This window comes from Amphiprion ocellaris, chromosome 5 (genome assembly GCF_022539595.1).
Source record: "Amphiprion ocellaris isolate individual 3 ecotype Okinawa chromosome 5, ASM2253959v1, whole genome shotgun sequence".
In the NCBI taxonomy this organism is placed as follows: Eukaryota; Metazoa; Chordata; class Actinopteri; family Pomacentridae; genus Amphiprion; species Amphiprion ocellaris.
Window position 1 is genome coordinate 28,618,777 of NC_072770.1, and position 14,016 is coordinate 28,632,792.

The 14,016-nt window shown below is 39.2% G+C and overlaps 1 protein-coding gene across 1 annotated transcript in view; it reads left to right on the forward strand.

The window, feature by feature from the left end:
* Positions 1-13,685, forward strand: part of LOC111563210 (voltage-dependent calcium channel subunit alpha-2/delta-2-like) — a 48,346-nt gene extending 34,661 nt beyond the window's left edge. Inside the window, exons 23-38 of the mRNA XM_023262170.3 lie at positions 13-73; positions 150-247; positions 328-418; positions 515-577; positions 685-788; positions 2,556-2,654; positions 3,339-3,430; positions 3,519-3,566; positions 4,291-4,362; positions 4,641-4,793; positions 4,881-4,933; positions 5,170-5,225; positions 5,608-5,731; positions 5,837-5,946; positions 6,058-6,140; positions 7,917-13,685. Of these exons, the coding sequence (XP_023117938.2) occupies positions 13-73; positions 150-247; positions 328-418; positions 515-577; positions 685-788; positions 2,556-2,654; positions 3,339-3,430; positions 3,519-3,566; positions 4,291-4,362; positions 4,641-4,793; positions 4,881-4,933; positions 5,170-5,225; positions 5,608-5,731; positions 5,837-5,946; positions 6,058-6,140; positions 7,917-8,030 (1,421 nt within the window). The 3' untranslated portion in view covers positions 8,031-13,685. The remainder of the gene's footprint in view (positions 1-12; positions 74-149; positions 248-327; positions 419-514; positions 578-684; positions 789-2,555; positions 2,655-3,338; positions 3,431-3,518; positions 3,567-4,290; positions 4,363-4,640; positions 4,794-4,880; positions 4,934-5,169; positions 5,226-5,607; positions 5,732-5,836; positions 5,947-6,057; positions 6,141-7,916) is intronic.
* The last annotated feature ends 331 nt before the right edge of the window (positions 13,686-14,016 follow it).

Here is a 14,016-nt window from a genome sequence, read left to right on the forward strand (position 1 = left end):
TCTCTGTCGCAGATATGCAGTCGTTGCTGCCCAGCTCCTTTGAATCATCAGGACACGTGTTTCTGGCTCCAAGGTGACCATCTTTATCGCTCTTGATTTCACTCTTCAGTGAAAGAGAAAGGTGCTTATTTATGCTTTTGTCTCTGCAGGGAATATTGCAAGCGCTTGCAGCTCTCTGACAACAACACCCAGTTTTTGCAGAACTTCCTCTCCCTCATGCTGGACATCTCTCCAGAATCTGATGAGTGTGAGTGCAGTTTGGTAACATTAGATGGTAACATGCTGCAGACACACAGATGAGATAATGAGATTGTGTTTTTATTGCAGGTGATCAAGGCCTCATCCACAACCTGATTTTGGATTCTAGGATTATTGGGCAGCTCGCTTCTCGTGTTTGGAAAAACAAGGACCTGAATTCGTGAGTCAGCTTGTTGCTGCTCTACACTGTAAACATAGAAACCATCCAGCATGGCAAAAATCACTAGAGCTGACGGATGAAAATGAATTGTTACAGGTACGGCTTCCTGGCTGTATTTGCATCCACAGATGGAGGAATAACACGAGTATTTCCCAACATGTGAGTGAGATTAAAATATTTACTTAATTCAAGCAGAGACAAGCGTTCGTATTAGCACAGGCACACTGCTTTCAAACATGCTGTGATACGTGTTTATGTTTTTACAGAGCTGCTGAGTTGTGGGATGAAGATCCTGAACCGTTCAACTCTAATTTCTACAGACGGAGCCTCGACAACAGAGGCTACATGTTCAGACCTCCATTCAGATCCAGTGAGTAGCAGATTCACTTTTATGTGCCAGACTTCACTCACTCAAGTGAAACTTTGCTGTAGATGTTCATTAAAGCAGGGGTAGGCAGACATTCCAGACTAACCTTTCAGCATATTGAGAGGAAAATAGAATTCTGCTCCTCCTCTTCCTGTTCATGTTCCTCTTCATGTTGCATGTACGGATGAAACTAAAATGGGCTTTGGACAAAGAAGGAAGAGCTGTGGGAGGAGAGCTGTATTTTTAAATTCAAGTGTTTTTGTTTGTTTTTTCCATTTCCAGATTCTTGCCTACCTCAACTTTAAATGAATAGTTTACCACTTTGAGAAACGTGCATAATTACTTGCTTGTCTGTAAGCCACAACCAGCTGATGGATTATTTGTCATCAGCAGAGACTTAAGCAAATGGCTGCTGAGGAAACAGAGGAACCACCTCGATTTTTGCACTGTTTCAGCAATCAAGATAAGATCAGTTAGTGTTAATTAATGAGCCTTAAAGATGCTAGTTGTTACATTTGGATAGAGCCAGACTAGCTGTTTCCACCTGTTTCCAGTCTTTATGCTAAGCTAGGCTGACTGGCTTCAGTTTTAGATTGACTGGTTGGATATTGAAGTGATGCTGATTTTTTTTTTCATTTAACTGAATAAGAAACCAGTCATTTAAATTACCACAAGAACCTGATGGAATTAGAAGTGTATTACTGACCCTGGAATGTGGGACATAGTAGCTAACATTTTCAGGATTTTTAATTGCAAATGGAACTGTTCCAGGTGTTATTCTTGATTTGTTTTTTTTATTTGGATCCCCACCAGCTGCCACTAAGGTAGCAGCTAATTTTTCTGGGGTCCACACACAGCAAAATAAACCACATGAAACAAGACATATGACTCATGTAAAAGCCTCAATCATATAGTCGTCCAGGTTGGTTGATTAACATCAGAGTTAGTGTTATTGTGTGTGTGTGTTTTTTTTAAATGGGCTTCCTGTGTGACTTAGTGACCATGTATTGGCTCCATATGTCACATTTCTGCACACTCCATCTTTCTGGGGTTTTTATTTAAATGAATAGTTCATTGTTTATTGAGGGTGGATTGTATCAGTGTATCACCTACAGTAGATGATGGTCAGTTCTCCCCCAGTTTGGAGACGCAGACAGGACCAGCAGTGAAGCGGAGCAGTGAACTGCTGTAGACGGGGTCAGCAGCAGAACGTATCAGAAAATCAATACCAGTTTAACTGTGCACTATATTTAGAATGTTTCTCGCTGTGTTACCTTGGTGTCAGACGGACCTGTCCAACCGGGAACTGAAGCAGTTTCGAGGCTCCATCCAGAGCCGGCAGACAGAGCAGAGTCACACAATAACACAAACAAGCAGATCAATCGAGGCAGAGGCAGGCTCACGTTTTCTGCAAGAGTGGCGGCTTTGAAGAGAGCAATATAAAAGCTTCAGTGTTTGTCTCTCACATAATTCATTCATGAATACAGACAGTTGGGTTGTTTACTATTACAATATTCATAAAGAAACTCATTAGACTGCATGCCAGCCTGTTATCTACTCTGAGCCATGAGAAGCTGGCATGTATTCTCTCTTTCATGACTCAAGTGTGTGTCACTGGCTTTTAAAAGGATTACAGCCTCGTTCTTTTGTCACATTATCAGCGATCCACTGTTTGTTTCAGTCCACTTGAGGTGAGATTGAAGCTCATTGTGGTTGATTTCAAAAGGCTGCATTATATCAGGTGCTGATACGTTTGTATTTTCTGAACAGCTCTGGACGACCCTGTGGGAGCAGAAAACAGCACCGTTGGCATTGTGGTTAGTTCAGCTGTGGAGGTTAATTTAGGAGGCAAACTGCTCAAACCTGCAGGTAGGAAAAGTTTTTATGTTGCAAATCTTGAACTTAACCCTCCTGTTGTCCTCATTTACCGGCACCAAAAAATAGTGTTTCCTTGTCTGAAAAAAATCCAAAAATTCAGCAGAAAAATCCCCCAAACTTCTGAAAATTTGCAAAACCTTCAGGAAGAAAATTCCAATAATTCCTTAAAAGTTTCCCTTAAATGTTTTATTTTGCAAAAAAATCCCCCAAATGTGGCAAGAAAATTTTTGTAAATATTTTCAAAAAATGGGTGAAAATCTTCCAAAAAATCCTAAAAATATCTAAAGTGATTACATATATATCAATAAAACTGCTAATATTTTCTTTTAGAACATTCACAAAAAAATCAACCAAAATCCAGCAAATTTTGCTGGATTTTGGTTGATTTTTTTGTGAATGCTCTTAAGAAATATTTTTAACATTTCTTTTTTCCACCAAAAAATGTTCAAAGATTTTCCAAAAATGTTGAAAATGTGGACATCAGAAGTTTCACTGTGAAAATATTTTTTTCTCCATGTTTTCAGAATTTAAAACGGGTCAATTTTGACCCGCAGGACGACACAAGGGTTAATGCTCCAAAATCTAAGATATTTTTTCAGATAATTCTCTGTTCTGTGCTGATTTATGTCTTCTTCTGTCCCTGTTTGCTGTGATTCTGTGGATATCGTCCCTCAGTGGTCGGAGTGAAGCTGGACCTGGAAGCTTGGGTGGACAAGTTTAAAATCCTGGCCAGCAACGTGTCGGACAGCCGACAGGGTTCACACAAGGTGCCGCACGATGTCGCTCATTTCATTGGTCACCCGGTTAGAGCTTAATTTACTCACATGGCCTCTTTATACTCTTTTTGTTGAAAAGTGTGGACCATCCAGAAGCTGTGAGATGGACTGTGAAGTGAACACAGATGTAAGAACTTTTCTTTATTCAACTCTCATTTAGCTTCACGATCAGTGAACAGAGCAGCTGGTTTCTTTTTTCAGATGAACGGAACCCTTGTTGGAGTGGACATGTCCAGTATAATTTACAAAGTGCTGGATGTGCTTGATTATGAGAATGAGGGTGATTCAAGCTGAGAGCTCAACTTGTAGCTTTTGCGGTGTGACACAGTAGAAATCTCATTCTTAACCTGTAATTTAGTCACAGATTGATCCTGTAAATTTATATTTCATAATAAAGGCAAAAAAAGAAGAAAAAAATCAGCCTGTGCAGTGAGATTGAAGATAATCAAGATCGTTTTGTTAACATTATTTCTATTATTTCTTCTGTATGTTGATTTATTTCAGTTAGTTTCTAAATCCTTAATGCTCCATATATTATATAGGGATTTGCTTGATATGCTTTAGCCTTTAATTATTTACAAATTTGGAGCAAAAGTACAGTAATAGCAAATTTTTTTATCAGTCATTTAAATTTTAACTGCATAATTTCAGACTAAATTACTTCTAAAAAAAATCTTCTGCAGCACATTATAATTTGTTACAGATTTTTTAGATATATTCTATATTTGAATAGTATTTCCCAGAATGTATGAGGACATATTTCACCTGAGTTGACTTTCTGATTTGCAAACGTGTCTCTTCTGTAAGATCCTGTTAAATTTTATGTACTTGACTGTTCCTGTCGTCTGTAGGACCTCCTCTGCTATCTCATCGATGACGGTGGCTTCCTGGTTATGTCCAATCAGAGAGATCACTGGAAGAAGGTTAGTGTGTTCTGCTCTTCTATGTTTGTCATCTGTTGTCTGCTTTAGAACAAAGCCTCCTTTAGTCACTGAGGTTTTCAAGTGATACAAAATCTCGACATAGAAATTGTTTTCTATGTTTATTGGATTCCCCAAAACATTTTCAGGTCTTTGACTCAGTTGTCAAATGAATAAAACAAACATGTAAAAGGTTTATGTGAAACTACTGTGGGATGTTAGTTTTTCCTCGATGCTTTCTTGAGCCCCCTGTGTCTGCGTTTCCTTTTGTTCCATCACAGATCGGTCTTTTCTTCGGCGACGTGGACCCCTACCTGATGCACGCGCTCTACAACAACTCCATCTTCTCTCGGCGACAGTCTTTCCACTACCAGTCTGCCTGTGAGCCGGTCAGCAGCAGCCACACCGGAGCAGCACCGAGGGGCATCTTTGTGGTACGATCAAACATCGCTCCTCTAGATTTTGGATTATATGACAGTTAAACACTTGCTTCCCTCTCTAATTGTTCTCTATTCCTGCAGCCGTCCATCGCTGACGTCCTGAGCTTGGCCTGGTGGACGTCCACGGTGGCATGGTGAGACTTTGTTTACTGCATTCAGATGACAGCGAGAGCATGTGAGGTGTCCCCTGAGACAATCTTAACTGTGCCCAGACTTCTACGGGAGGAGGGTGACTTTAATGCTTCTCATGCTTGGCGTCTGACGCTCCGTTATTTTCAGCTCTGTGTTGCCGTAGCTGTGACACGTGTTTGCTGTTGTTTATTGATCTTTCCAGTATGAACTCTGGTCTTATCAGCAACATCTTTTTCAGGTCTGTGATGCAGCAGCTTCTTCATGGCCTGGCCTACAACAGCTGGCTCTACCAAGGTTAAGTAGCGAACTAATAGATTCATTATTTTCATGTTGATTTAAGAAAGAACTTTACAACAGTATGTTTATTTCATATTTATCTAGATGGATTTGCAGTATAATCAGTAGCCTATTTATATTTTGGCATTCTGTTCTCCCCCAAACTTGTGTTGCCAGCTCTGAGTTCTCCTCATTAAAGATTCATTATGTTACAAGTAAACAAACAGTGTGTTCAAGCACAAGCAAACAGCAACTTTTGGGTTCATATATGTGCGTAAAACCAGCTTGAATATCATTTAAAACAAACTATTAGAAATGCTCCTACACCGAAAACGATGAGGTCTAAGAATAATGTACAAATGTCATAAACAGGTGATTTAAATGTGCATTTGTCTTTCAGATGATGTCCTAGTTGAAGGTTTTGAAACAAAGGAAAGCAGCTGTGTGACCATCCAAAGCCAGTTTTACTTCACAAACACCACAAACTCCTACAACGTGCTGCAGGACTGTGGAAACTGCTCTCGGTGTGTTTTCTGGAGCATCAGCAAAATATGTTTTACAGCATTTGTGCTCTCAGGCCTGAGCTGTCCATATGGAGCTGACTAAATATCCATCACTGTCTCCTACAGGCTGTTCCACGCGAAGCGGATAGAAAACACCAACCTGCTCTTCGTGGTCGCTGAGACGCTGCCCTGCAGCTCCTGTGAGATAGAGAGACTGACCCAGGTCAGGACTGAGTGTATCCTTTCAGCGCTCTGAAGTGCTTTCATTTCTGCTGAAGGTGGAAATCTCATTCGTCTTGTGTGTCAGTTCAGCTCACTCTTACCTCCCTTAACTGAAAAATATACAGTTCAGGAGGAAAATCCATGTGAAGTACTGAGCAATGCACGATATCGTAAAGGCCCGACTTCCTGCTTTGACTACAGTGCCTTAGTAAGTGAATACACAAGGAATTATATTTGTGACTGAACCCTGAACTATTACTGCGACACTCTGAGCATAAATATATTAAGACATAAACTATATCTCATAGAAAAACTAGTTTTAGCAAACAGTAGTCGTCTCCACACAGTTGTCTGGGTGTTATCGTCTACTTAAGCACACAATAATTACCTTTCTTACTCACTCACAAAATCCCAGTTCTTTGTGCTCATGAAAAAAGCAAAGCATATTGTTACATTAAAGAAAATGTAATTCTATGTTATGTGCTGCAATTAATTTTAAAAGCAATTTACTTGTTTTTACAAGAATTACTTTAAAGGTCCCATATGGTGAAAATCCATTTTTATTGTGTTTGTGCTATATAGCTATATAGATTTCTGCCATTAAATAATCTCCCCCATTACTAGTTAACCTGTCAGTTTTACTTTAATAAGAATCTGACATGTGCTGTGTACCACCTGACCAACCAATAGTTATCTAGCTCAGACAGCGTGTTCTTCCTGAAGGAAGCAGGAACAGCAGCATCTCTTTGGTTTTCAGAGAAAAACAGCCTGTTTTAGAACAGAACTGAAACCAGGAGTTATACATTCATCCATCATCTGTACAGCACTTAGTCCTCATTAGGGTTGCTGGGGGTCTGGAGTCTATCCCAGCTGGCTTAGGGTGAAGGCAGGAGACACCTGGACAGGTCACCAGTCTATCACAGGGCTACACATAGAGACAAGCAATCACACTCACATTCACACCTACAGACAATTTAGAATCACCAATTAACCTCAGCATGCATGGAGAACATGCAAACTCCATACAGAAAAATCCCAGGACGGGACGCAAACTGGGCATCTTCTAGCTGCAAGGCAACAGTGTTAACCACCAAGCCACTTTGCAGCCCAGGAATTATACTGTCATGGTAAAATGAACCATCTTTGCAGTATTTTGAGCTGAAAAACTGAAAGACACTTTTGTTGAAAAAGGGGCTCAGCATGGGAGCTTTAATAAGAATGTAGGCTGTGTAGCTGCAAAATGTCATGGTATTAATTAAAATTCTGTTTGTCCATGTTGCATAACTGAGCTAACTACTTAACAATAGCATCGTCATAATTTTAATGAAAACCGTTTTGCTATTCTCGCATGTGCTTCTTGACATCCTAGTTAACCGGCAGTAACTGGAACGGAGATCACAGCCAATTAAATAATATTGTTATTATCGTTACAATAGCAAAATCTTTGTGTTTGCTTATTCTTTTGCAGTATTTTTTCCAATATCTGTTGTAGTTTTCTGTATTTTAAGTTGCATCTGTTGCAAAGTAAGAGCAAAGCCATATGCAGAGTAGTGATAAATCGAGAGTAGAACAACAGACAGGAACTAGATGAGCCGCTGCAGCACAGAAGAAGATGCAGGTTTTTCTACAACACTCAGGCTGGACAACACTGCTGTATAATTAAGGATGGTGTAATTGCTCCTTATTATGAGTAAATAAAACAGACGGTTGATCTGACTTAAGTAATTATTGTTTTAATGCACCACACACTGAGCTGGATAGGTAACGTCAACCAAACACACCCACAGTGTTACAAGAGCCACAGGATTTTTGTCAGAAATAATTACTTCAAGCCATGATTTCTTTATAAAATAGGATTTGAAATGCTCGAAATGTCCCATTTGCACGTTCAGGATTGAGACACACGCTCTATATATGTAAAATAGAAACACATGCAAACCATTTGCCCTTGAAAAAGAGGATTTACTGTGAACTCTCTTTGCAGGAAAACACGTCAGAGTGTGGACGGGGTCATTCTCTGCAGTCCTCTATAGGAGTACTTCTCTTCATTCAGCTGGTTCTGCCTCTCTTTCATCTCTTACACGTACAAACACTCTGACATTTTTCATCTCTTTGGGTTTAGGCTCGGATCTACCGAAGGTCAGATCAAACAGCAAGTGCAAAATTTTTTGATCTGCAAACAGCTCACAGTGCATTGTGCTCGGAAAGAAAACCCTGGATCAGCTCTTAGCGTTTTTCTTTTTTTCTTTTGCCTTATTGCTTATGCATTTGTGGTGTTTCAGGGCTTGAGTGCAAAATGTAGGAAGGGAATGTGTTGAGTGTGCATGCTACTTAAACTAGGACAAGCATGTTTGACTTTTTTTTTTCTGCACATTGGCTCAGCAACATCATCAGTCAAGTCAGGGAGGCAGCCGAAATGTACTTTTAAATGGGCCAATGAACAATCACCCAGCTGGAACGGACGTCAGTCACAATCTGACTGCGGTGGTGAAATTCTAAAAGACCTAAAAACCTGTTTGGGTTTGTTTGCTTTAAATGCACAGCAGTGGATGAAATGTTTAGAGCTTTTACAAGTAAAGTTGCAAAACGTCCTTGTAGAAATGTAGTGAAAGTCTTGCATTTGAAATGTTACCAAGGTAAAAGTGGATGAGAAAATACACGGAAAATATCCAAACACAAATATTAACTTGACAGCATAACTAAATTATTATTAACAGCATTGTAATGTAGTTTACATGTAGAGTCTCACCCTGACCCTGTAAGACTGTGCATACCTGTAGAATGGTCTAACTGCACCTCATTATCACTCACCTGTAGAGGAATAAATATTCTGGCATTTTCCACAGTTTACCTTGTAAAATCTGAAAATGAGGAATAACTGGATTGATGACTTGAAGTACTAAAGGTTGCCCTGTGGAGTTTTCTGCTGCAGTTTCTGGTGACAATCAGTGTTTTGCAACAAAAACGTGTTGATTTCATTCCTTTCCTCATAAAACATATGCAGCGCAGATCTTTTTAGAGTATAAACCTGTATTCTTTACATCCATTATAGCCATCTTCTCCCATACCACCTGGGTATGGTGTGCCTGTATGTAAAAACTAATAAAAACATGGCTCTATAGTGCTTCTAGTGGTCCAAAATTCCACAGGGTAACTTTAACGCTACGTCCACAGTGATGCACTCTCATTTTGAATTAGTGGCTCAGAATGAAACCAACACCAGAAACAGAGGGTTTTTTTTTTTTTTTTTTAAATGCAAAAAAAAAATACTATGGAGTAAGAGCAGTAATGGCAGAAAGTAAAAGTGGAGATTTCCTTTAACTGTATAACAGCTGCTAACCTCAGTTGTTATCCATGTTTATCTAACCTCTGGCAGTCAAGGCTGATGATTTTGTTCTCTTCCAGAAAACCTTCACATGATAGCAGCTTAATAAACGAGAGAACAACTGATTAGACCCAATCACGAAGTGAAAGTGAGTGTTTCTATCATCGTATCCAACAGGCTTTTTTTCTGTCCATCCAGAGTTTTCAAACTAAAACTAGTGTTTCCAGAGGTTTGCATAATAGGGATCTTAAAATACAGGAGTAGTGTGGATAGTTGGCATAAACTTACCAGAAGTTCTGCGTTTTAAAATGAACACACATTGTTGTGGATGTAGAGGCTTTAAATTTATGCAGTCAGGTAAAATAGACACACGAGTTACTTCTCATCATTCCATTCGCTGGCTTTAATTCAGACGAGCTCAGTGACTGGACGAAGAGCATCAAGTTTGTAAAGACGGTAGTGAGATTTTTTAGATCTTTCATCATTACCTTGCTACAAAACTTTGAATATTCAGTAATTTATGTGGATTTTTAGCTGTAGATGTAACACCATCGATGTGTTCTGGATGCCAAACCTGAGTAATTAACTGCGGTCCAAGATTTCCACACAGAGGACCATTTTAAATCATGCACAGCCTTGAAAATGTAAATAAAAATAGACTGAATATGCTGCTGGATGAGCGTCAGACTCCCGCCTGCCGTTTGCTTAGATGCTGCTTGTGGCAACTTTGCTTTTGTTGGCTTAAAATAAATCTGCTGGGCCTGTTTTCATTTGCATGTCGAGTCCTAGCGGAGTGTCTTTGCACACACAGTACTGGAGCTCCTGTTTTTACACGGTGGTAGATCCGGGCCTTAACCTCACATTCACTTCAGTGTCTTCAATCCACCTCTGACTTGCCAAGACAGTTTTAGTACTATAAATTATATCATACATGACAGGATCCTGAACGATTCCCTCTGTTCTCTCACGCTCTGTCTCTTACTTCTTTAAACCCAACCAGATTTTAAACAAAACTTTGATGAAAAGTTCACTTTTTTTGCCCTAAAAGTATTTTTTCAGAGCACTTGTGAGACTAGGGATGAGAAACGCCAATATGATAAAAAAGCACCAGTGACTTTTCAAGACACATATCAGTGAAGAAACATCCGTGTCGTTTCATTCATGGGTTAAAGTCGAGGTTTGCTTTGTTGAAATGCTTCCACAGATGCTTGGTTTGACCTTGAAGTGCTTCCAGTTGAGTGAGATGTTGTCCAAGGATGTAAAATCTAACAACAGACGACCAAAATCATCCAACATTAATACGTAGATTTTGTAAAGTGGTAGTGCATCCTTGGTGGGCTACAATATGTAGTAACACTGCACAGTGTTTAGTGCAATAATGCTATGACCATTGGATACTTTATTCTAGCCGTAATATTCGATTTACGATAACAAGAGAAGTAATTTACAAGCAGTGTTATCAATGTCTAACAGCACACAACATGCAGAAGTTACTGTGTGGCCAATATGTTTTTAAACATCTGTTGTTTGGGAAGCTCTTTGTTCTTTTTTTGTATCTTGTATTGCCACTATTTGTTAAATCTGAATTTATGCACTTATGTATGCTTCTGTATGGGGAATGTAGCTTCTGAACAGCTTTCGGTGTTATCAATATGTTATCGAATTGTGATGCTTTTTGATCCTCTGTCCGGTTTCCCCTGACGTCTCACTGAACGTGATGATTCACTGTGGCAGAACATTTATGTTTTATCATGTATACGACACCATGGAGAGAAATCTGATGCAACAGTAGCAAGAAATGACGCATTTAAACATCCGATTAGTTTGTATAACTGATTTGATTCAGTTAAAAACTAATTTTCTTCTAAATGGTTTACTTTCAAGAAAGATACCGGTTTAATGTTAACCCTATAATGCAGATTAATGATATTTAAATGGGCTGCAACAATTTTATTTTAGTTTTAGATGTTGATTAACCCAACAGTTTGTATTTTCAATTATTTAATTTGTCGTTTTGTCTTTAAATTCTCAACCAAAAAAAAGAGCAAAAAAACACTAAAACGACAACAAGCAACCCATCTCAGTTTCTCTGAGGGCTGACATCTGTCTAACATCTGAAAATAATAATTAATTTGACATTAAACAAAGACATCTTCACACTGGAAAAATGTGGGCATTTCTGCATTAATTAATCATTCAGATTCTTAATTGACTGATTGTCAGAAGACTTACTATCAGTTGCTTAATTTGTAACCAGTGGTTTCTGCTCTACATATAGTATGTTTTATGTGTAAATGTAAAATGTTACATTTTGTTTTATGGTATTTTTTTTAGTAGTATTTAATTGCAAAGGTGAGCAGGATTTTAAACTGTTTTCACCAAAATCAAACAAAACATTAAATGTGTTTATTGTATTATACGTTGTGCCCCCATAGACACTTTATAGATGTATCAGATACTGTGTTTAAAATAATGGTTTGTGTTTGACGTAATGTTTGCCACCAGAAAAATTCATTTACATAGTTAAAGCTTGCTTCAAATCTCTTTTCCCTCCATATCATGCTGCACAGTGAAGCTCAAACATCCTACAGCAGCAACAAAAAGAGTAACATATTTCAAAGTGATAGTGTAGAGGTCAGTGTATACATGATAAAATCCAGAAAACCATTTCCCACAGTGATTCATCCACTCGTGTGTTTTTGTGTTCTCCGTTGATCCGGTCGCAGAGTTAACGGGATATTTTTAAAACGCTTTTTTGACAAAATATTTGTAAACCGCTGTTTTTCTCCATCTGCCTGGTGTTCCGCCCTGCAGTGCCTTGTTGCACTCATCTTGTTGGATGGCAGGAACATTTGGATCTTAGATGTGGACACTGATCCTGCAGGCCTTCGAAGGGTTGCGACGGTTCAGCTCTGAAAGGACTTCTCGGTCAGAGAATCTGAAAAAGATGCTCTTCATGAACTTAGGAGACATTTTTAAATGGAGCACAGTTGTGAAGGAGCAGCTGGCCTTCCCTCCTGCCTTCTCGCGGACACATGTTTGTCAAAGGAACCCTGCTGCCCTCCTGCTACATGTCGTTTATCTCTACACTGTGGTTCAGCCTCGAATCAAAGCACAGACACTGTCCATTTTCATAGATTTCTACTTCGTCCCATCTGCTCACTGTATATCCTCTATTTGACGCCCGTCAGAAACATGTACTTTCAGTTGGGACTGACTGAAATGAGTGAATGTTTATGTACAGTGAACCTACTGTTGTGCATCTCTGCTGTACCCGAGCATGGCGGGGACCCAGAGAGGCAGAACTAAAGCTCAACACTGATCCAAGACCTCAGCACCAACACTGCTTTTGAGAAAATGGACAGACAACAGGCCTGCAGCACTAACTTCAGGTCGTTTTGCATTATCAAAACAGCACAGTCGAGGAAAGATGTTTTGTGGAACTCTTTATAGCCAGTACAGTACCATATATTCCTACTGTCGAGGTCAGTGTTGTAGTTTTTGTTTAAAACTTACTGGTATTTATTTGCATGATATTTTGAACAATTTACAGATTTGTGTACATAGTCTGATGGATATTTTACATTCCTGTCCGCATACGGCTCCCCAGCTCTGTCAGGGGGGGGAAGCGATTGAGTCCTCTGGGGTCATTTCCGGTGACGTGGAGGCCGACGACGAGCTCTCTGCTGTGTTTGAAGGAATGAAGCTGAAAGTTTGACTTCAGTGAAGCCCAAAGTAACTGTCAGTGTTTGCAACTTAGGTCTCTTGCAGCAAGAAAAAGCACATACGAGTTTAGAGTTATGAGCAACATACTGCCTGATTGATCTTTATTCATTTCTTTAGGAACAAAAAAAAAAGGTCTCCAAGTGATATAAAAACACGATTTATGCATTTAAAGGCTGTACAACAAGCAAATAAGGCAGCGGCATGTGTGGGGACGCCCCTTTATTGATGAACTTTGTTTATGTAGTAGATTTAAGTGTTGCTTTTTCCATTCTGGTTCATTTGATATATTTATTGATTTGGGTATCGTGAGTAATCTTTGTATTAAACAGAAAGGAACTGAATGTGTTTGAAGCTTGTGTGAGCACAAGAAGCAGTTTACAAGAAAAATAGCAAAACAGACAGAAATGACTTCTATATCCTGTACGTCTCTGTCCTTTGATTTACTGAGTATCCAACGATAAGAATGTTCACATTTTTGCTGTAACTTTTGCTTTACATTTTGCTGACGTTGTCGTTTACTCGGGACAGTTTCCTCTCTTTGTGCCAGTCTCCAAACGCCACCTCATTTTTGTACAGACAATGTGAAGCAGTCAGCGGAAGATGAAGGCCAACTTTGTAAAGATTTTGTCAGTCACATTACAAAATGGGTATTTAAATGTTTATATCTTTGGTGATTAAATGCTATTGATATTTTTCACTTCAGCTCTGAGTGGTTACTGTTCTTAACTGATTTATTGTTTTCTAGACAAGTCAGCTGCACACCATTATAACATTTTATATCAGTCCATTATTTTGATGTATAGCAAAAAAAATATTTCCTGTGTTAAAGGTTTCTTCCTGTTTTGATTCATGTGGGAGGCAAAGGAAAACTCCTCCTGCTTTGATAAGTCTAGTGCATCTTGCCATTATAAACCACACCACTAAATCCAAGTAAAGCAGAAATATAAGGAGCGCAGCAGTTAAGTTTCTGGACTACTGATTAGAGGAGGACGTTCAAACCCCAATGCGGCCACTGTCGGGCCCTTAACCCTTC